The sequence below is a fragment of the Anopheles bellator genome, chromosome 1, assembly GCF_943735745.2.
Source record: "Anopheles bellator chromosome 1, idAnoBellAS_SP24_06.2, whole genome shotgun sequence".
Taxonomy (NCBI): domain Eukaryota; kingdom Metazoa; phylum Arthropoda; class Insecta; order Diptera; family Culicidae; genus Anopheles; species Anopheles bellator.
In genome coordinates, this window is record NC_071285.1 from 57,030,750 (window position 1) to 57,054,511 (window position 23,762).

Consider the following 23,762-nt stretch of genomic DNA (forward strand, 5'->3'; position numbering starts at 1 on the left):
CGGCCGGAAAGTGACAAAATGGAATCGATTTTGGACTTTTTGTGAAGCCCTGCAAGCCTGCCACCAACCTGAGAAAGCCGAAAAAAAACAACGCACGAAAAGCACGGCTTGCCGGGCCGGGTAAATTGCTTCGAATGTACCATAATTGAGTTGCGGGAAGAGCTGCACACTGACGGTGTCCGCGACAGCATAATTTGATAGTCAAGGACCTCGCTCTCTTCCTGGCGAACCACAAACCAATTACTGCGCGGGTGCTATGTTTAGGCTTCCACTAGATTTCGAATCATGCAACTCGCGATCTCGCCCGCGACGAGTTTCGTGGAAATTTGATCGAATTTCCAACCCCAGTTTGGAGTGCCCAAAACCCGAACGCAGCAACAAAGTGGCAGAATGTAATTTCGGGACGCGTCCGTAATTGGCCAACAGGCTTTTCTTCGGTGGACTTTCCTCGCTTGCGTTATCGGTGCCCTATCTCTCGGCGCCCCAAAAAAACACATTATGCAAATTGGCCACACTTATTGGAAACGTGTGGCCTCATTCTACATGCGATTCGCTGCGTGGTTCTGGGGTAACGATTTTTGGGGGTATACGAAGTGGGAAAATTGTCCGTTTTTCACGCAAAAATTCAATCTTCGGTCGAGCTCGGATTCGGACATTCCGGCGCTGGTCCCTGCCCGTGCAGGTAAGTCGTGCTCGAGCGTGTCACCGGCAGAGCCCGTCAACTCTCCATCATCGCACAATGAATGGAGCGCGGCCGGCAGAGGGAACGTGAGTGCGAAAGTGCCAACACCTGGGGCGAGAGTGTGCGCGTCGTCATGTTGTGGGCAGCATATCATGTTAGCACAGACCCTCCCCGAGTGTTGGCCGGAAAAAGAGAGATTTCCATGGCGCAGCAGCAGCAGCAGCCTAGCTGCCTCGGATTGAAGGATCCACCGTGCACGCGATCTGCGAATCGGTTCGGATTGTTTTCATTTTCAAAGTCAATGTCGGAGAGGACGCTCCGAGCAGATTTTTGTTTATTTCTATTCGCCGTTCGCCGTTTTCGAGCCTCACACGCGTTGAGTTTTTATGCTGCTGCCGTTTGGGCCGTGGCACACGGCATCTCGTCATGCTTCAGCTAACAGTTTGTCAAGTGTAACGTCGTGCAACACTCGCTACTGCTGGGGAGCAGGAAAACAACAGCCAAACAACAAATGCCGGGGGCCGGTGGGGCGAACAAACGAAAACACCCACCGGACGCACCCCGTTTGCCACTGGAAATTGTTTCCCCCCTCGGACCGGCCGGGCCGGGGCAACAACACATTCCAAAACAACACATTTTAGTAACACACATTCATGGAGCGCCTTATCGTCAAATGGCCGAGTGGCCGAGCAAAACGAGCTCCAAATTCCTTGGGAAGGTATTTGTTGTTTAGTAACAAAAAGTAACAGTAATGTAAGCTCAATCTGTTCTCCTTTCGTATTACAGAATAGAATCTTATTTTCATGCCGGAAAAGAAAACTTTTTCAACAGCCTGGTGATGTGGCACGCACGATTTTCAATTGGCGATAAACTGAAATACATATGGCGGCGTCCCTTATCGGTGGTGGTGTTGCGGTGGCGCGAAACGCGGAACGGATTTTAGCCGAAGAAAAATCGCCCGTTTCCCGCCGAGACACTGTTGCTAACGAGCCTTTCAATTAACACACATTTTGAGTGTCCGTGGCCGAGAGAGACGCGACACAAGAAGAACACAGTTTTCCAAGCCCAAAACACGAACCGCGGGCTGATTTGTGTGGTTTTCGTGGAAAATGTGGCCGCGCTTGGAGTGCGAGATTATGAAATCCACTCACGTAATTTTCACATTCTGTTAGACATTTGCAAATCGACCACCGCGTTGGGGCCACGGAAAACGTTGGCTGAACGGGATATCGGTTGCCTTTACATATAGCGCCTCGCCGGAGATTCGTTGTTGGTTTGAAATTCGGGTTTGATAGCCTAACAGCACTTTTAATTTGCCAACAAAACGAGAAAAAAATATTCTATGTGTCTCTCTCTCTCTCTCTTAGTTCACAGGCAACGTCCGCCTATAGTGTTGTGACCTGCGGTTGGCGCGGATACGTTTCCCAGAGATATTTATTACCCCCTTCTCGCGTGACTCGTCAATAGAGCGTCGAGCGTTCGCAAACCGTCCTCGAGAAGGTTGACGAAAACCACAAAACCCATCCTGTCCTTGTGCGATCAGCCATCCGAGTCCGATGTGCCGATCCGGGCCAACAGCAGCAGCAGCGTAAAAGCGTAAAAAAATCATCTTTAAATTGCCCGAGTCAACACGGACTTTAGGAACAGCCGGACACTGTTGAGTGAGTTTATTAAAGCAAACGGCGACCGAAAGCGAAAGAAAAGAGAAAAAACTGACAAATGTTGTAGCATAAATGCAGCACACGGCCAACATCGAAAGGCGCCATACAATTAACATGTGAAAACCAAAAGTTGGTGCCTTTGGTGTGGAGGCAAACTAGAACCTGCCAAAAACATGGCAACCATCGGCGGCGCAACATAACTCTGAACAACCCACCACACAGTAGCAGCGGTGGGAAACTCACTGAGGAACAACAACGACACAGAGCTACGGGGAGAGCTAGGCAGGCGGCGGGAGGCTGCTAGTTTGGCATAGCGAAACATAGCAAACCACGCAGAGTGTGCCGTGCGCGTCATGAACGAACTGCGATGGTGTGGTAGCACGAAGAAGGCAATTAAAATTAACCGAAATTACCAGCCAAACAACGAGCATCGTAAAGACAAGACAAAAAAGGTAGAGAAAATTGGGAAGATGTGTGAAAGAAAGAAAAAGAAAGGGAGCGAGAGCAAGAGAAAGAGGCAGAAAGTTTCTAAGTTTTATCATGATGGATGGACGGGGCTGGACGGGAAACCGCAGCAAGCCGCGCGCGTCAAGTTAAAATTGTGAATTTTTGGCAACATTTCACCACAGACACGGAACACGGAAAGAAAGTCCAAAGCCAAAGGACTGCAAAGAAGAGGACGCCACACACGCGGAAAAAAAGATGCAGAAACGGAGACAGAGAGAGAGAGAGAAACCGATTAAGAAAATGACGCCTATTTGTCGACAAAGAGAAAAAATAATGAAGAGCATTTCAGGCGTAACTTTCTCGTAACAGCCCACAGCATACTGGGAAGTTTGGTGGATTTTTTTCATGCTTCGCTTCAGTTCCTGGGCCGCGGCTGGCTAAACGAAATTTTCGCAGCATCTCCTTGTGGGGTAAACATATGCAATTATCGAATTTCGGTGCTGTTTTGCGCTGTGGCCGACCGAGAGAGCCGGAGCACAGATGTGAACATAGCCCAAAACTTAGTGCTGAGCGCCATCGCCATTATAGTTGTGTCCAATTTTGAGCCCATATTAGCGGTGAGCGTGAGCTTTCCACTTCCGTGGCCCATTTTCAGTCTAATGTGCCCACAAATAGACTGAAGACTTTTTAAACGTTTATTAAGCCAACTACGAACAACGCATTTCGGGAGCCCCTGTCCGCGCGTCCTGTAGTCCTGTGGTCTTGAACCTTTTGCCGAATCAACGATCCATTATGGCGCCGTTTAACGAAGATGAATGATTAATTAAAAGCCATTTCATTTTCACTCCTTCACATCTATTATTTACGGCCCGGGTCTCGGGGCGACAACAGCGCTGCTTGCTGTTGGTGGCGATCATTTTTCTCTCTTCCTTGTACCGAATTGCGAGGTGCTAAAGTGGCTCGCGATCGTTGCACACGATCTTTTCCGCACCCTTCTCTCTTCGGAGACGACTTCCTTGGGTTGGGACGACCTCACAGTGAAGCACATTAAATGCACGGTTGACACCGCAGTGCAGTTCACGCTTGAGGTGCGCAGAGGACATGGAACCGTCGTTTGGTCCTGATTCGCGACGATTCCATCGCTGCCGATCCCGAAAAGTGCAACAATATAATTAAGACACAATTTATGGGTCTGTTGCCTGCTTCAGTTCGCAGTCGGTGCTGGCATCTAGTGCGAGCGGCCACCAAACCGAGTGGTCTTGGGTGCCAAGACGGCTGGAGAATTAATTTAACTTCGCAGTTCAACGAGCATAAATTATATCTCGTTAGAATTGCCCATTCGCAGGGCACAGCACTCCCTTCGACACATGCCACCAAATATTTTTATCGACCCCGGTGCACCCTTTCTCCAGCTTGATCCAAACGCGCCCAGCAGCCACATGCCACTGGAAAGGCCGCGAAAAATGGAAAATGATTTTTCTACAGCTCGTTTGCTACGCGCCGTGACCGTGGCGCAACCAGCAACAAATCGTACGCCGATTGCTCGCTGCACAGCTGCACCGAGCCCGATGGCTGAGAGAGGCCGCCTGCGGCTTAAGCGGCAGCCAACAACAGCAACACAGCAAGATCGGCCTGCCCCCTCCCCCCCCCCCGGCAATGTGTTTTACAGCGAGAAACGATGATAATTGCTGACTTTTATTGCAAAATTTCTTTATTATTGCTCGGGCGATCTTTTTAATCGCCGCCGCGCCGCTGCGGCCATTAGGAAGCGAAACAAACGTTTAAAAGGATCTCGCCGTGGAGGTGGACGGCCGAGGGCCGAGGGTTTGGAATTTACCATCAATTACCATCGCGTTGTTCCGTAACCAGCCCCCACCCCCTCCTCAGCACCCGATCGTTCCACGGCCACCCGCCGATCTTGCCGTGAGCATCGAAAGCATGGCAAAAGAAAATCGGCGCCGGTTGCCGGCTTTCTTCAGCTTTTCTCTCGACTCGGATTCTCGGTGGCCAGCCCTGCCACCCACTGCCGTGAAAGCTCCCTGTCTCTCGCTCTCTCTCTCTCTCTCTCTCTGTCTGTGGGTCCACCGGTGGCCCCCCCGAGGGGTTTATTATGAAAATTGATTAAACCCCATCCTAAAGCAGCGGGCTTTTCGCTCTAATGGACCTACACAGTGACCCGCGAAGCGCCCTCGTGAAAGGCACGAATGAACCGGTGCCCTTGGGGAACATGTGAGCCATTTTTCACCACCATTGGCGTTAAGTTTAAAAGTTCGGAAACGTAAAAAAATCATTACAGTTCCTAGTTCCTACTCGAGAGACGGTTACTCTGTAAGCCCTCCAACTTATTTTCATCTGGTGCCAGCGTCTGTGCCCCACCGACAGGAGCTTGCTATCCCGGTTCCCGGCCCCGCGTTAAAGAAACGTTAGCTCAATGTTTTGCCTCGCACGCAGATGCTGCCTCATTCGCCGATGCATCTCCATGTCTTCACCGTGGCCGCGCGAGGCTGAAACATGCGGAGCGACAGAAATTAATGAAATTTATTAAACGCACCAGACCAACGGGACCAACGAACGGAACGAAACCCCCGGCGAAAAAAGGGCTATGCAAAAGAAGGAAACGCATCATTTGTTCCGTCGTCGTCGTCGTCAGGTCGTTTATTTTCTTCGTGTCCGCCAGCGGAAGCTCGCGCAACTCGAGTCTGGGGCCGTGTTTTCGCGCCCATTTATGAGTCTTATTATTTTGCACACTTTTGTTCCTCCCTTTCCACGGGCCACTCTCTGACGCGACACGGTGGCGGAATCTTATGCTGCGCGCGGATGGCGTCGTGTCCGGCCGCAATGACGCGTTGATCCACTTTCTATTGTATCTAAAAGATTCTCCAATACTTAGAGTGTGCAGGCATCCGCCGCCACATTACAATCGGTGTGTAAATTTTTCACAATAATCTTGCGCGGACTGTCCGCCGGCCCATAAACCATTCACTCTCGGCCCACAGTGGCGCACGCTCCACTATCCTTCGCGCGTCGCGTTGTGCGGACATGTGTGCACTACTTTCACTTCAGCCAGTTCTGTGTGTCCTTTCAGATGCCAGCTGGAAGTCTGGAAGTTATGATAAAAAATCGCCCTACTCGCCTGCAATATAGCGCAATTTATGGCAGTCATTAAAGTGCACAAGAAGACCACTGTGAGAGTGGCGGCCACAATCAAGAAACAACGGGACGGGACACACAGCACAAGCTGACCCTGGGCGAACATGGAACGTCTTTTGGTGCGTCTGGACGATATATTAATTTCAATCATCCGTTACGACGCTCCAGACAGAGTTCCATCCAACCAACGGGTTGGACGGAGTCGACGTGTCCAGCTACACAAGCCGATACAAATGACCCAGTTTATGCACGAAATTACCCCAAAAAACGTGAAGAGTAAATGAGACATTCGTACGTTCGCTCTCGGGAACTGTGGCATCAATGGTGATCGATTGTGGAGCAGAACTATGAAGAACGTGATACATTCCTCCAGCGATGGGCGAAGAATTGGTTTCATTATCTCCAGTATGCGGGACTTCCTTGTAAAACGGACTGCAACTTCCAGTTCCAGGGGGGGGGGGGGGGTTCACCGGGTGTCTCAAACAAAACGGCCTAATCAAAAGTCTTGTAAGTCAAGCCTCTGTCCCTCTCTAATGGATCGAAGATTGTTTCGGAGCAATTCTTCCCATGCTTCCCCTCAGTGGAAGCTGCGCCTTCGCCGCTCCGTCCGTAATCTCTCCAACCACTCGGGCTCGGGTTGGTAATTGCAATTGCAGCGCGGTGCGTAGGAGCACAGACCGATGGATGGACAAAAGTCCTGAGAAGCGCGTTCGAGAGGGCCGGTTTCGCGTAGGCGATCCCAGCGACATCGGCATCACGAGGTGGGCAGCAGCAAACCGGGCGCAGTCGCAATTCGCAGCATCGAGAGAAGGATGAGATCCACCGGCGCCGTGTCCATATGGTAGACGGGGCACGGCACAGCAGCAAGAAGAAGTGCCCAATGGAAGTTCCAGTGCCGGGGGATTAACTCCGGGGTTTCTGTGAACCGTAGAAGTTAATCTGCAATCAAGTGAAAGGACACTCCTCAGAGAAGGGGTATCGACACACCAGGAGGGGTCCCCCCGCGCAGCCATCACTCATTTCCTGCAACAAACATGTCCGCGCGTCCAGATGTTCGGAAGACCCCTTCCCCCCGGAAGGTTTGAAATTCATTTGCGACGCTGACGCTAGTCAACTCAAAATGTTTATGCAAATCACCAGCGCACGCACGGCTGGCCTGGCGGTGGAACAGGTGGACAGCCGGAGGACACCGGTTCGACAACTGGCGAGCGACGATTTGGCGCTTCGATGGATGGTTTTAATGGACCCCCGGTTGTCGAAGGCTATGGTTTGCTGCTACCACCGCCCCGTTCTGCTCGACACGTACGACGACGACATGTCACCATAAATCTACTTCCTGTGCCATGATGCTCTATGTGCACAAACACATGCACGCAATGAGTTGTATCAACAATCGCCAACAACGCCAATTGCAACACAGACACACGCAGCAGCAGCGGCAGAAAAGGCTGGTGACACGCGCGGTGCTGGGTTTGATTTATGGTGTCAACATGAAATGCAACTTATGCTCGCCGGCGGAACTCAGCATTTCTGTGTCAACGACCGGCACACACCGCACACAACAAATGTCCTTTTTAAACATCATTTTATCCCTTTTTCGCCCCGACGGGACAATTGACAACGGGGCACCGCGCGCGCATATGATTTGCATGTTGTTTCGGCTGGCCACATAAAATTTATTGTCTGCAAAGTCTGCACTCTACGCAGAGTTAATTAAAACTGGGAAGAGAATACAGAGATACCACAGGAGAGCTACACCCCGAAAAGGATTCCTTTCGCCGGGTGGCCAACAAACATAGTGTCTGTTGTGTGTGCCAAATAGCTTCTTCCCCGACCCCCGAGAAATCTCCCAGAAACAGTCAGATGGTGACGCACGATTTGGCCGGCATTAAAATTGCCCGGAAGAGATCTGTTTTGGGGCGACCGGCCGAGTGAAGGTGCCAGATGACGTCACAAGTCTTTGTCGAACCGTTTGTACATCAAATTCTGGGCCTCTGTTTGCAAACTGCAAACGAAAATATTGGCCACCGCCGTACGTAGCAACAATTCGCCGTACCGTGCACCACTGTGGCACCTTATCGTTTCGCGGAAAAAATGGGGGAACGCCGAAAACACATATTTGCCACACAACAAGGGTGGGCCACCACCCATTCGTGTTATCAATTAGGTTGTAAATTATTCTTTCTCAGGTTGCGCAAAAACCATTCTTCTTCGGTTGCAGTTGCAGGCCTGCGCCTGGCCAGCAGACCCTGACCTGACCAAGAGGTGTGTGCGCGCCCACGGGCCCAGAGCGCCAGAAGGTTGGTTTGTGATAAGAAACTACAGGATTACATTCCGGGGTGTTTGCAATGCGCCGGAGCGCGCCCGCAGAACTGGAACACTCAGAATGGTTGCGCCGACGTTTGCTGTGCCCTCGACTGCGGTGACCTGACACTGCCCTGAGCCTGGCATATCAGGGTCTCTGTGGGTTGGGTGTTTGATAAAAATTCAGCAACGGTTGGGAACTGGAACCCAACCTGGCTCGGGCGGGTGATGCGCTTGCAACGATTTATGCACCTCGTCATCCTGCGGCCACAGATCCCCCCGTGGAAGCTGTTTATTGACACGAGTTCTCGAATTCAGTGTCCCACCATGCCGTATAAACCCCCGGTGGTTGGCTGATTTGGAAATGCAAATGGCACCTTGGGCTTCGATCGAACGGAACGAAGATGGGATCGGAGAAATAATTATGACTCACCGGCCTCTGCCTCGCCGCGGCGGCGTCAGGGCCAAACAAACACACGCTCGCGCTTGGGGGTGTGAGCGCGTGTGGGTGATGCGCCGTTCGTAAAGGGGTTAAAGCAATAAAAGGACGAACGGGCGTGTGTGCGCCACTCTGTCGCAATGATGGAACAATTAACCACGGAACAACGCGCCAGTAAATAACGTGTCCCGCTCCTGCACGCACGCACGCACGCACGCACGCGGTTGGTAATTGATTCGATTCCGGCTGCGGGTCCTTGTGTCCCACACTGTCTAACCCAGAGACGCACACACTCCCGTATGGAGCGTATATGCCCTTTGCTCACATTTGACTCCATTGTTTCGGTGTGCGTTTGAACGGATCCGCGCGCGCCGGGGGCTCGATTCGCGAACGACCGGCACAGGCACGGGCAGAGACAGCGGAGCGCAAAAGGAATCAAAAGGCCAAAGAGGAACCCACGCGAACCGGGCGAGTGTGTTGTGTCCCTTTCGTGGGGTCGTGGTCTTCTTTTCTGCACGATCGGAATACGGAGTACGGAACCGGCGAAAGGGTTAAAACGTTGCGCGCGCGTTGGGCGACGAACGATTTGAACCGATGGCGACGGCGACGGCGACGACGACGACGACGGCGACGGCGACGACGACGCTTGACCGAGCACACTCTCTCTCTCTCTTTCGCTCTCTCTTTCAAACACTCTGCGAAGAGTCCTGCAATGCCTGGCGAGGGAGATAGAGAGCGAGCGAGCGAGAGAGCGCAACGAGGATAAAAAATCTAGCGTCCATTAATTGCGTGTGCAGACAAATGGAGGGACGCGCGAGAGAAAGAGAGGCACGCAGCAGCAGAGAGCGAGACGGAGTGTGGAGAGATCGAAACAAAGCAAAAGTGAGATAATGGGACCGTATGTGACAAGCCTCTGGCAGGGCAAACGCGCGGAGGACGACGACGACGAGAACCCTTTTTTCGGACCCTTTGTCTACCCTCGTGGGGCGGTTCTCGGAGACGCGATGACCGGCCAATTTACCAGTGAAGACTTGATCAAAAATGGAAAATGACGCACAACGCGATCAGCGCAACGGCGGGTGAGAGATTCTCGACCGATTCCCGTCTTCCTCGCGGAGAAAGTGAGCACATCGTTCCAGATTGAAGCGCGCGTGTGGATTCGCAATTTTCACAACCTACAACAGAACGAAGGGTCAGGGACGGCGAAAGGGATCCATTCAACGTACCTGGGCCGCGCGCTAGCGACGATATCCAGACGGCAGCAAGATGGCCAATGAAAGTAAGATGGACACCGCCGGGGCGAAAGGCGCTGCTCTGCTAGCTAGTGATGGATGGAACACGCAGGAACTCACTTTCCGGTTGCTGGGGGATTTGCACACTTTTCACGATCGCGACCACACACTGCTCTCGCACTTCACGCGGACACGAAACACAGAAACCCGCTGGGAGGAGGGGGCTTGGCACCGGAAATTCCTGCACACCGGGACCGAAGGACAATAAAGACCGTCACAGCGCGACACGCTGAGGACACACGCGCTCTCGTCCGCAAATTGCACCGCACCCGCACGCTTTGGAACGCACACGCTTAGTCGCACGCACCGTCCGATGCCCGAGAACCGCTGTGATGGAAAAGTGAAAATCTGTGTTTGCTTCGATGCGCGCGTTTCCGGTACCGCTGCGCCTGCTATATGGCCGATTGCACTATCTGCTGACGAGGGGACGTGGTGCTGTTTGAGTCACAGGAAACCGCGAAAGAGAAGCTCCTAACTCTTCTAGGACACACAACCGAACACTACGAAAATTCAAAGAGAAATAAACTCGTCCAACGTTCAACGGCCAGCCGGCGGTTGCGGGCTTTGATCGCGGCCTGCAGGAGTGCGTGCGCCACAGTGTGTGCGTGGCTCACTGTCTCTTTCACTCGCTGCTGCAGTGCCCTTTTCCGTTTCTCTGGACGCCGGCTAACACCAACACACTCGCAAAGAACGCACGCCGCGGCTGGAGTCTTTTGTTTGAAACCTGTCTGGCACTGCCCGTTTAAACTACGTTTTCGGCAAGGCACCAAGGATGTTTGAATGAATGATTAAATTTCCACCGTCTACTTCTCGGCAGCTACCGAACGGTTAGCGAAATTACCAGAAACATATTGTACGCGCCGCCGGTTGCTTGGTTTGTGCGAGCGGTGTGTTGCCAAGAGAAGCGGGGTTTTGCGATGGTTGTGTTGGTGTGGCCGCGTATGCACAGTGGGGAATTTGTACGCCACAGACGGACACATTTGATTTTAGGAAGAATCTGTGGACTTTTATCAACGTTTTTGTTTGATTTGCATGTGTTTTGATTAAATTCTACTTTTTATGTGTAATACACGCGTTCAAGTATAAAGCTTTTTCGTTATTTTCAAGTTTATAAACGCCTTAAGTATGCAATCTGCATTACATTAAAAAAATGAAACCACTCGTAAGAGCAAATATTGAAGTTCTGCTACAAGTCGCAATATCGTCATTGATGTTTTCCTCCATGATAATTTTTTTTTAAACTACATCGCGAAAACTAAGTTCATGGTTTTTTCATCGTTAAAGTAGCTGATAAAAGCTGCTTTTAAAGAGCCATTTTCAACACCCTTTCGACTTTGACAGATGAGTTCTCGGAATCTGCGCAACGTGGAAGGCTGAAAAATCAGATTTGTCATAGATAACTTATCCATTTTAGGCTAATATAACTAAACCCTCAGTTTTTAAAATTGACTTATGACCACCTTTTCTCCATATTGATATGGCTGCGTCCGGAATGACGCTTCAGACACGCAGCCGTACTGGACACATTCGCCGAAAGCATTCGAACGGGCCGTTGCATTTCATCGGTGGGTTGTGGGCTTGCAAGATTGGTTGGTTGATTATCGTATAAAAACAATGATGTGTGGTATGCTTTTCCCAACTTTTACTAATGTTTTTAACTTGCCTATTTTGCAGCGTCGAAAATGCTTTTAGTTTGCCTCAAATTTGGCCATCACCGTACGCAACCACATACCTAGGCGAGAGGCGAGAGCGTATTCGTTGCGTCGTATTTCCCCAAGCACGCCAGACGGCCAGACAGAGGGATGGCCCCCGGGGGGGGGGAGCGGGGCGGAAAAGCGGGCAAGGAATGGCGAACGCGCGTTCGGTGTGGTAGTTATCTTCGGGGCCGATCGTCCAGACACGCATCCCTAGTACCACGTGCCCGAGGACCTCCCTGTCCCCCCTTGTCCGTTCGCTGGTCGCCACACGTTCTAAGGACACACTGGGCACGTTGCCATTGTCCGCGAGTTTGCGCACTGCGTTCGGCAAGCCGAAAGTCCGTCACTAATACGAACTGACCGGCGGCGGCTCCTCCTTTCCACGGCCCAGCCACCCGTCCTGACGGCGAAACTGTGATTCCTTCTGGATTGACGCCGCCACGTGAACCACGTGCCAAGCCAGCAAAGGTGTGCCAAGCATCCAGCTGTCGATCACCTTAACGATTTCGAACGACAAGATTCGGCTCCTTCCGCAAATTAATTGCTATAGCATGCCACTCCGGAAACCCTGTCGCGGTTAATCCACCTTTTGGATGAGCTGCCATTCAACACATCGTCGTTGGCATCACCTTCTTCTTTTTTCCTGTTTGCAACACAACAACTGCCGCCCCTCTTCACCATCGTGCCCTACAATATTATCATGTGCCATGAATAATTCATCAGTTTGTCTCCCATTTGGCACTACCGCCAAAGCAGAATGCTGACCTCCTCCTACCGGGTGCGGTTACTTTTGCGGTAAAAAGTCGGAAAATTCGACACCCCTACCCGAGCCGAGAAGATGAGGAAACCGGGGCCAAAACCGCGTGGCGGCCACGGGGGCCCCCCTCGAGCCGCGAGCAGCAGAAAGTCTTTGCTGGCTGTGCTGTGTTCCATATGTGTGCGGCCGGCTGCTCACTGGGTGTGGTCGTTGGGAAAACGGAGTCAAGTTCGTTGGCAGCCGAGTCGGGACCGGGTGGTCCCAAAAGCCCACCAACAAACATAAATGTCGGGCCACCGCACAACAACTGGCGGGGACAGAAAAAAAACGGCGAGCAAAAAGTTATCACATCACTGCAAACTGAACCGAGCACCGCGGTTGTAGCAAGAAATGCAGGCCCGTTGCAAGCAACAGTCCCACCGGCGATTTCCATTTATCGATTTTCCACATTTTCACGGAAGCAACATGTACGGGCGCCGTGTGACGAACGCGTGGTGGCCAGAGAGGAGCGAAGGCATCAATCGAAAGGCGATTGTTGACATTACGAGCCCCAATTGATTGTTAACGTTTTTTTGCTGCTTCGAGAGCTGATAAAGGGCCGCTTGGTTGAATTAATTCTTCTTGGGGATTTTATTGGCAGCGCTCATTTCACTTCCTTAAATGGGCAACTGAATAGCGGATGAGCAGCCCTCATCGTAACCATGTCCTTACTCATCGTCTTTACTTTTGCCGGGAAAACGGGTGACTCATCTGGAGCTCGGAACTGGTGCATGAGTCAGTGGGTAGACAGTGGACTTGCCGATGTCATCCAAATCGATATAAACCCATCCAACAAGTGGCACTTGTTAGGCTTCACATTCCGTATGGAAAACTTTGGTCAACCCCGGTCCTCGGGAACTCGGGAAGAGTCTGGGAACTTTTTGCCTCCTGGTCCTGGACAGCAGGGCGATTAGGCGATTTTATGTTGCGTCAGCGTGGCCTATCTCAACGTGGCGCTTGCACAGGGGCCGGCTAAGAAGCAATTTGTTTCATCATCTTCCTATCGTGGCCACCAGACACATGGTAAAATAGTTCCAAAACGAGTTTTTCCCGGCGTAAGCAGCATCGGAATCAGTTCGACTTCCACTTTCCGCATGCCGTTTCCGCACGTGCTACTCACGGGGAGAGGACAATGAGGGATCCTTTCCGGTTGCGGTTCACCGGGCTCAACGCCGAAATCCGGTTTCGCTGTGCTGACCTTTTCGTACAAACCTGTGTCCCTAGGGCATCTCTGCAACGGCGATGATGTGGAAACGGAAAAGCAAATCAGTTGACCCAGCATGACAGCATTTTTTGTTCAATGTTGAAGTTATTTTGGGTACATTTGCCTTTTTTATTGGACCGGAAACGGGCCAAACGAGTTCGATGCTTTTAAAAATGTTTGTCCCAAACTGGCAGCAGGTTAACGTGTTTAGCGTTTATTATCAACCGGAAGAGTTGGTTATCAGGAGAACTCGCTTATCGTACAAACATGTTTTTGCTTACGAGATATGCACCGATATGTTTGAATTTTTCCACAGGAAATGGACACAAAACACGTCGACCAACCGGCCGACGCGCAGGATGGATCGGAATTTCAATAAAATGATGCGGACATGCGGCATGTTTTATGCCCACTGTGTATCTGTCACCGACGACCGAAGGAATGCACTTCCCAAGCCGGAAGACCCGGAAATGCAACCCACAAGAGCGCGGAGAAAGAGACCATAAAGTGGAACAAGAGAACGTCCCCCACCGGAACACCGGAACATGGTTTTGTACTTCTCTTCCATGCGGATAGAACGATCGAACGACGACGAAAGTCGACCACCATTTGTTTGTTCCTGCGTTGAATGCATTTCTACGCCGACAGTCGCCGGGAAGATGATGTAATACCCGACCTCGCCGCCGGAACGGAAGTGACCACTCGTTAGGAATTACACTGCACTTCATGCGCCTGGGGGGCGGATGGTGCCGTTTGCTGCAAAACTGTGTTGCGCCAGCCGATTGATTATGACTCATTCGGGTGCTGCAACTTAATTATGGCGGCTTCGCCGCAAGGCATCATATGCGAGGCGATCGCAAACATAACGGTCATCGTGCGGCGTCGTAGACGAGCGACTCGCTTGTGTTGTTTTTTGCCATCGGATTCTTCCGCTCTGCCACACATTAATGACAGTGGCGGCCCAAGCAATCCCGGCAACCCGAGATGGCAGTAACAAAACACGCGCGCGCACCAAAAACCTACAGGGCTTTGCGGTGTTATTTGTACGCCGGGGGTTTGCTTGTTTGTTTATTCGTGTCTGCGGACGCTCAGGTTTAATGTTTACTAAGGAAGACTGAGGCTCGCTTCTCACCTCGTCTTCGGGTTGTTTATAATTTTCCACATTTGCTTACAATAAACTTGAGATTCAGTACAACGATCGCAACGGCCGCGAATCACCGCACGCATGTGGCCGCAAGCACAGGACAAAATTGGCCGAGTATTTGCAGTAGCCAAATTACGGGATGCCTGTGCGCATTCTGTTGCGAGTTTCGAATATTCCGACACATTAAACTTGTTCAAACTTCAGATATCACGGTACAACGGTTTACGGTATACACCTCTGTTTTATTACATTGGCATACATTGGCCGAGAAGCTCAATAATGAGGGGTATTGTGAATTAAAAAAAATGTTTAAAATAATCACAATAAGCTTATGTATGTGCACGCGAAATACAAAAATTGTAAGATTAATTATTTGGTCCAAAGCAATTGGCCGACCGAGAAAGGAACGCAACTAAAACAGCGATGGATGGTCGACGATGACGATGATGGTGTCCGTTAACGGTTTTCAATTGGGGGCCAAGTAATGGAGGAGTATTGTGTAACCTGTGACCATATGGTGTTGCCACTATTTTAGTGTTTCATTTAAAAAAGCTATCGCTTAAACCTAAACAGTCCTCCGGCGTTTGCGGAGGACGGCAAGATGCGATCGATGATGATCCTCTCTCTAGCATTTCAGTGTACCACCTAAGGTTGATCAACAGAAGTTGGTAATAAAACAAGGATAATAAAAACCCAAAACCGACCTCTCCGAAAGGCGCTGCAACCTCGCCGCAGCTCCGTGTGTCCGGTTGCGACGGGGAAAGGAATCTTAAAACCTTACCCCTAATATAGACAGTAAAAGCGAGAACGCTAAAATAGCATGACCATGTTTTTTTGTATTACTTGATGTGATAAAATGATTTCAATTAGATGTTATTTTGGCCAAATAGTACAAGCACACGCAGGAGATAAAATTTTTTAACAAAAGTGCCATTTTTTCTCAGAATTTATGGTAACGGGGGAAGACATTCGAAGAAAACCCGTGCCGCGACGTACCGCACGTTGCTGCCCTAACCGAACCAAGTTGCGATCCCTCTGCTCCCGATTCGCCACCAAACAACCTTTGTTTTGCTGATTGCACTCATCCTCCCCACTCTACTAGGGTACAGGATTTTGGAAGAAAAAAAAACTGTGTTGAATTTCGAGTCCCTGGTTCAAACGTGCCCAAGGTTTAAGTTATGTGTGAAAGATGTGAAAAAGACACGAAAAGCGAAACGCTCATCGCGGGTGGGTATTTTTTATCGCTAACCCCTCGACGATAGGGACAGCTGCGTCGTGTGTTCGGGAGTGCATCACACGTCGCGTATCCAAGCAAAACCGACACAAACCGGTCCGGGTTTGGGCAGTTCGCTAGGGATGGTGATGGCAAAAGCGAATGTGATTCACCGAACATAATTACCTACAAGTACGGGTCTTCTTTCGGTGGAAATACCAACCGGACGATTCGCGCGATCGAAACCGCAAGGGAGCGCCGCGTTCGACGTGATTGGTGTGGTTTAATTTAGTTTTAAATAAATAAACGTTAGACTCTACTACACACTAGAGGAAAAGATTCTTCTTTTCTTCCTTCGCCTTAATAAGAATTACTACGATTTACTAAGTTGTGAGTAGGGCAACTGGGGCGGTCGTGTGCCGCCCTGCCGTTGGTGTCTTTATCTATCTCATCACACACAAAACGCGCACTCATACAACATATACATAACACGCAAAAAACGCGTGTGGAATAGATAGTTCGAAAAAAAAGGCATTTTAATGCAAAAACATCACAATGATCAAATCCGCACGAGGGACACGCAGGGCAAGCAGCTAGCCCACTCAGAGCGATCGCCGCTTCCCATCGTGTGTCCGCGTACGGCGTTGATCGACGAAGACACCGAACTTTGAGATCCACCAAAACTTGTAGCCAGATATAGAGAGAGAGATAGAGAGAGTAAGAGAAATAGAGAGAAACAAAAACAAAATCGGTGAGAGGTAGAAAGGATCTAGTGGCAATTGGGAAAAGAGCGATCGCGGGCATCGTGGCCAGGGCCAGAGAAAGGCCGACGTGCCAAAGAGCTCGCAGCTTTCCTCCCCCAGGGAGGAAAGCTCTTTTTCAATGCTAAAGTTAAAAATGATAAATAAAATTATTTTTGATCTAAAAACCTGTACAACAAAAACCCGCTTGATACTGCGAACCATAAGCCAACAAGAGTTCGTCAGCGATGGGCTGGAAGCTTCTAAAGAGTCGATAACAATTTTAAACATAATAAAGGCCGCAATAGTAGAAGAGACAACCTGCTCCAAAAACATTGCAACTATTCGCAATCGCTAAAATGTTACGTTAAAAAAACGGGTCGCGCTACTGAACGAACGCACTCCGTTATTGTTGAAAACATGGAACACTGTGTGAGCATGCTTCGAAATGATCGAAGGCTACGAACATGAGTCAACATCAACCGGATCGAGGAGCCGCCCAGAAACCATCATCACATCGAGACCACCCTTTGGGCGAAACAAGAAGGCACTAAAAGAGGGTATACAGCAAAATATCAACTCGAGTGAAAGCAAACCACACGAAAGATGCACTGGGGTGAAGGTGGTCCCTTCGCCTTCCCTAGTCCTTATCCTGCTGCTGGCGATCCTGGCGGATCTTATTGAGACGGCGGACGTCCGCTACCGAATGATCACTGAAAGAGGTGAGCTCGGTCAGACTGCGTACACAGGTTTCATCCGATCCGCGCACTTTCGAGTTGATAATATGTAGGTCCTGCAACGACAATAGCGGGAGCATTGTGAGCACGGATGTGCTTTACACGCACAGCCTTTCAACGGTGCACGGTTGAGTTACCTTCGCAGGGCTTTGCTGGAAGGTGTACGTATGGAAGGTGGGTGAGTCCATCACGCCACCACTCTTGTCGGTGGTGGACACGTACAGATTGATGTTCGCACTGATTTGACGGGGCGACTTCTGAATGTTTCGCGGCTGTGTTTTCGGCATTGGAGAAAGAAACAGCGACTCCTAAGCAAAAAACGAAAAGACAACGATTAGCGGGTTAGCGAATCCACTCGGCACGCACGTCTCACTGAGAGGGACGGGGGACCATACCATATCCGTGTTGACGTATGCATCAATGTACTTAATGACAAAGGGATGCACAATCTTCACGTAGATGTCATTATAGAACTTGATGATATCACCGTATTCCTCGCGGTCGTAATCGCGGGACGCGCCGGCCACCGAACAGGTGGGTATCCTTTCTTCCCTCCCTTCCCTTGCTTCTACTTCCATCTGCTCCGAAGGCTGTTTGTAGCGTATGAAAACATTCCGATATATGGAACTAGTGGCCTGCGGTTGGCCAAGGTAGCAAGTCATTATGTCCTTGAACGTGTTCGGCAGCTTCTTGATACGGGTCGTAACGAAGATCGCGCACATCAGCAGCTGATCGAGATGCCGATCACGCATCAGCTCCTTCGAACACTTTGTGATGGTGTGCTCAAAAATTGTCCAAATGAGCATCTGTATGTTCGGCGATTCTAGCCCGAGTCTCTGGCAAAGATCCTTTAGCCGGGCGTACGCCACGGCATAGAACTGAAAACCCCGTGCAGAAAAATGTTAATGCATGTGAGTGCCGTAAACGCACTCGATCGTGCGCATACCTTGCGGAAGAACGCTTTCAACACACGTTTATCGGTCGACGTCGGGGCTCCGTTCTCGTGTGAAGGTGACGTGTTTGATGAATGATCTTCGGTGGAATGCCTTGGGCTGCTGCCATTGGCCGAGTGTCCTGTGGGCAAGTAATCGAAACCAATGTTAAGCATTTTCGCGATCTTATTCATAACTAGGCTAACTATTAATGAAGCATCAGAAGTATCGAATGTTGAGTAAGCGTTTCAATAGCTTCCAGGAATGTATGCGATAAAACCGATGGAAAAGTATGAAGCAGCCAATGGACAATGAGATGAGCAGAATGCGGAATAGGACCACAGCTAATGGGGTGGAATGAAGCGATGCATTCTGTTAGTGGTTAGTTATCGTAAACACAATCTCAGCCCGAAGTAAAGCTGAGCCAGAAAGAAATATCTCTCACTAGCTGTGTTACTGACAAAGGGTTAGTGAACGACTTTGATAGAAATACGGCATGACCACAGATGGGTGAAAATGTCATTCAGGAATCAAACTTAATCATGTGACAATATACAAAAACTGGTATTAGATGCTATAGATGGTCCAAGCGACCCAAGCGGAAGTGTAGGACAATTACGGTGACCCAAACTGTTGCTTGCGCAAACAAACCTCGTGGCGCACTGGGTGGTGCATCCGCCTTGGACGGTGACGGAGAGGGCGAAACCATCGTTCTCTCAGCCGTGGATCCTGCCGTCGAAAGCGGCGTTGCCGCGGTTTGCTTTGTGGGCGTTGAAGGAGCGTCAAAGGAAAGTTTTTTCTTTGCCGAATCCGGAGGCGGTACCTGACGACCGGTGTTCGAGGGAGTGAAATTCGACGAACAACCGGTCTCCGTGGCCGACGCGGACACCGCAGCACCTCCCCCACCGATCATCCGGCCGTCTGTATCGAATGCGGAACAAGCTTTAGTTCATAACATACTAGTTTTCACATTTTCTTATCAGTCTGTTAAAATCTGTATTGCAATTCGATTCATGGTGCTCAAAACTTTCCTCAGATATTCAAAAAAAAAAAATTAATTGAAAAGTGCTCGTCATACAATTGTTGGATGCACCATCTTTCAAGCACCCTGAAATGAACAGCTATGTAGATACATACCTCTGGAGGCACCGTTTGCAGTGTTCGGCACCGAATCGCCCTTCAGCGGCGTGATACCGGCAATTTGGGAGCTTTGCTCCACGTCCTTGTACTGCGGGATCTGATAGCTTTCCTTTTCCACCTTTTCCCAAAGAATTGATCTGTTGGCCCAGCACAGCGAATCCAACGTTTGTTCTTCAACCTACCGGGCGCAACGAAAGAGGATATTAAATCGATGCAGAAACGAAAATCTACATGAGCATTGCCTACCCGCTGTAGGTGATTGACGATGTCGGCCGTAAGAAGGTCACTGTTTGCCAACACTGTCACCTCGATAATGCGATAGAAATCGAGCGGCTGCATATGTAGCACCGTCAGTATCCATGGGAAGTTGGTCTGCTCCTGGCGGAGATGGAAAACAATCTCGGCCGCGCACACGATCACGGTCTCGTTGAATAAATCATTCGCACTCATATCGTAGATCACTTTTGAAGTCGGAATCGTCGGACGCTTCCGTATCTCCCAAGTGATGATGTTTCCCAGCAACAGGTAGTAGAGAGCCTCAATAGCGTCGAACCGTGCGTGCGAGCCTCTTGGGTACCACTTCTCCTCCGTCAGCTTCCGCACGAACCGGTCGCGCACCTCCGCCAGCCGATTCATCACGATCTGCTGCGGGTTGGAACCGAGCACACAGTTGCTCATCAGTTGTAGAAACTTTTTCCGCGGTTCACCCGGATCGTCGCAATGGATTTTCCTCTTGAGCTGCTTCAGATTACCGGACAGCACGAGCTCGTTACAGGCAGCACCCGACCCTATGCCCAGGGAAACATCCGACACGACACCGCCCCGAACTTGCCGTGCGGTACCGTCTACGAGCGCCATCGTTCGTGAGCTCTGTGCCTTCATGCTCAATGGTGTACGCGGATGGCTTACACTCCAGCGCTGCTGCAGACTGGGACTGCTGGTCACACTCAATACTATTCGTTCGTCCAACATTCCGCACCGCAAAATGTACCGCTCGTAGCGGCGGTTGAGCGACTTCATATTCTCATCAAAATTTGCCACCGTCAGCAGGTTGAGGAACTGCTCAGCGCCGATTGGTCCTTTTTCTGCCAGATCGGCTTGCGTGATGTGCGTGCCGCGCAAATCTTTCGTTTCGAACATGCTCAGAAGCACCGGCAGAAAGATGGTCCGGTACGTTTCCGCTACACATTCAACCGTCGTTTGATACTCGCTGCAGAGTAGGGGCGTGATGGCCACTTTCTTGCAGGCCTCCAGCATGGCCGCCGCACCCCCATCCGGGTCGACTGCTGTGTCGCCCGACCCGTCACCGCCCAGCGGAGGCAACATGGCAGCATTAAGCAACTCCAGCCGCCCTTCGGCCACCACATTCTGAAAGATCAGATCCAACACACACACGCATAGGTTGATGGCCGTGGAGTGATCACGCCTTTCCTCTTGGTATTGCTCCTTCACGCACAGGAACAACACCCAGGTGAACTCGCGTAGCCGATTGTAAGAGCATGGATTCGGTTTTGCCTTCTTGTTACGCTTAGGCTCATCTGGCGTGATGGCGGATGCGTTGAAGATACGCGCGAAAGAGTCTAGGAGGCCCGTAGTGTACGCTTTCATCGTCACCCGGAACTCGTGCTGCAGATTTTCGATCGTCGCCTTCAGTCGCGGCGGTAGCGACGTGATTAAGGACCACTCGTTAATTTTGTCAAAAAACTCTTGAATGCTGTTGTGTGGAGAGTGAGAGAGAGAGAGAGATTTTCAGTATTCTGCCGGGCAAAAGGTGGTGTGTGTCACCGAATGTGTCCTACCTAATGCCGCACTCCTTTAACAGGTTGGTTATGTGTACGCCATTACCCCGGATGAAATGGGCAGGATTTCCTACAGCCGGGCGAATTTCCTGCAGGCACGCGACGTAAAGTGAACAGCACATCCAATGCGCCTGGCTTCCCTGTTGTGGGAGAGAAGATTGGATGAACATGTAATTCGAGCTGATTATTGACCGAAACATCCTTCCATCCTTGTTCCGTCGACCGGAAACCTACGATGCAAAGCGCCGCTTTTATTTGCATTCACGAGTCAAGTGTGCTTGTGTATCTCTGGCCTGTGTTCCAGCAGAATTACTTAACGGTCATTGCGACGAGCGCGGACAGTGTTTGGTAAATATTCAACAGCCGTGCGCCTACACCCACCATCCCGCACAGCCTTGTGGAGGTCGCGATCGAGCGTACGATCGCAGAATAACTTAACCGCGCCGCTGGATGATAATCGTCACAGTTTTTGCCGCACCCAAAAACTCGAAGCTTTTCGTAACGGATCTTCAAATTTAAAGCCGTCATAAACACACAGGTTTTAGATGGCCACTTTCTGTACAGCAATGGACCAATGGACTCTGCCGTCTTCCGTGAAAGGGAATTCCATCCGGAAACAGCTGTTTCAGTTGGCGTTCGCACGGAGGCCTGGTCGCCCTCAGCAACGAAGGACGACCGAAACGCACGGCCACAGAAAGGGTCGCGCACACCTTTTTTTCTCCTCTCTCCCGGCTCCGGCTCGAGTCCTGGCGGGGCAAACCGACCCAATAAGGGTCCCGCGCAAACCATAAGAAGGCTGGTGCCATCAGCTGTTCTGTGTCGTGTCGAAGCGAAAGAAGAGACGACACGTACGAAGAAAAATGCGCGCCAAAACGTGCACACTGGACGAAAAGAGATTAAAAAGAGGCAAACAAACAACAACAACATGGAAACATGGTCCCCAATATAGCGACGACCTGCTGCCGCCGGTCGGCACTGTGAGTCCGATTCGCACAGTCAGGTGGCCGTAAATGGGAAGGTAGGTGAATTGCGCGGTGGCACTACGTCAGAAGGTCCGGATCGGTGTTCAGAAATGCCAATATTCTTTAAGAAATCTTTGAATGTTGAGCTTAGAAGAATCAAGTATGAAATCGAAGAATTCGCAAGAATAAGCATTACATTGACAGCCATCTGTCATTGATTTGAGAAGATGATCAAAGCCACCATAGAAGAAACTTAGAAGAACAGAACATATTTCTTTACGGTACTATCATAAACCTACCTGATGTTCCCATTTCAGATAAGATGTAAGAAGCGGTGTTGTTTCACAGTGCGACAAACTGTTATGCATTTCGCACAATTGTGCCCATAGTCCGCGACACTACATTAGTCGCGTAGCGTGTCTTTATCGCGCTTCGTCGGGTGCGCTAGCTGAACGCATACAAAGATAGAAAACACACCGCGAGATACGCCAGCATTCCGCGCAGCCGTCCAGTGACTACCCCTCGCGCACCAAAAGTGTGCAAACAAGCTAATTTCAGCCTTTTTTTCGTTTGCCTGCGATCGATGTATCGAAGCACTGAGACACGCCGTTCTCGTTCGCTGTGAGGGAAGAGCGTCTGTGTCCAGAGAAATTCCTCCATTTTCCCCAGAGGCCCCCTTCACCAACAGGGCCTCGGTGAACTTATGGAAGATGGACAATGCTTCCCACCAATTCTTATGGCCGCGACTGCAGTTGCGAGCGGCATTAACATCGCGGATTCGCTGCAATATGCCCAGAAATTCATTTCACGGTCGGACGAGACACGCCGCCCAAGAAGTATCTTTTGTCGGTCTCCGCCTGGCCGCGGGAGAACGTTTGGCAGTGTTGGTGTAGTGCACACTCAAGGCAGGGGGAGAGCAAATCCAATAATTTTTGCAATTAAAAGAAGCGCACGCCCGTGTCGGCCCCGTATGCAGCAAATTCGGCGGGGCAACGAGGGCAACGCACTCGTCATTGAGTGCATCGAGTGCGCGAATCGCGATCGCGAGTCGGCGCCAGAGAGCACCGGAAGTTTCCGTTCGATCCACGGCCCCCCCCCACCGCTCGTATCCCCGAATTTGAATGAAAATGCGTTCGCAGAGAAGAATGAACATGACCATCGCTCACGGTGAGCAGAGCCACAAATTTTGAAACAAAGGCAAAAGCAGAGGATCATTCGATGTGGTGATTATTTGAGCGCTCCGGTTGCCCGTTACGCTAGGAAAGGGTGTACTCACCGTCAGATCGTACATGGCCCGGGTCTTCACGAACGAGTCCCACGATCGACCCTCGGTGCTGACGTCGATGTTGAGGGCACGACAAATCTTGCGATGCTGTTCAGCCAGCGCGGCTAACGGGAAGGATCCCTCTTCCAACGTGGTCAT

At 50.7% G+C, this 23,762-nt stretch overlaps 2 protein-coding genes across 2 annotated transcripts in view; both read right to left on the reverse strand.

Annotated features, from left to right (window-relative positions):
• LOC131206672 (synaptic vesicle membrane protein VAT-1 homolog-like) overlaps window positions 1-10,470 on the reverse strand; it is a 44,038-nt gene extending 33,568 nt beyond the window's left edge. The window contains exon 1 of the mRNA XM_058199333.1: window positions 9,910-10,470. The gene's annotated coding sequence lies outside the window, so the exon portion shown is untranslated. The remainder of the gene's footprint in view (window positions 1-9,909) is intronic.
• Window positions 10,471-15,057: 4,587 nt separating this feature from the next.
• Window positions 15,058-23,762, reverse strand: LOC131215955 (retinoblastoma family protein-like). Its single transcript, XM_058210351.1, has 9 exons — window positions 23,616-23,762; window positions 21,378-21,517; window positions 19,825-21,292; window positions 19,576-19,756; window positions 19,090-19,359; window positions 18,453-18,580; window positions 17,902-18,384; window positions 17,644-17,814; window positions 15,058-17,562 (listed from the first exon to the last, which is right to left on the reverse strand). The coding sequence occupies exons 1-9, from the start codon at window positions 23,760-23,762 to the stop codon at window positions 17,410-17,412; spliced, it is 3,141 nt and encodes a 1,046-aa protein (XP_058066334.1). The 3' UTR covers window positions 15,058-17,409.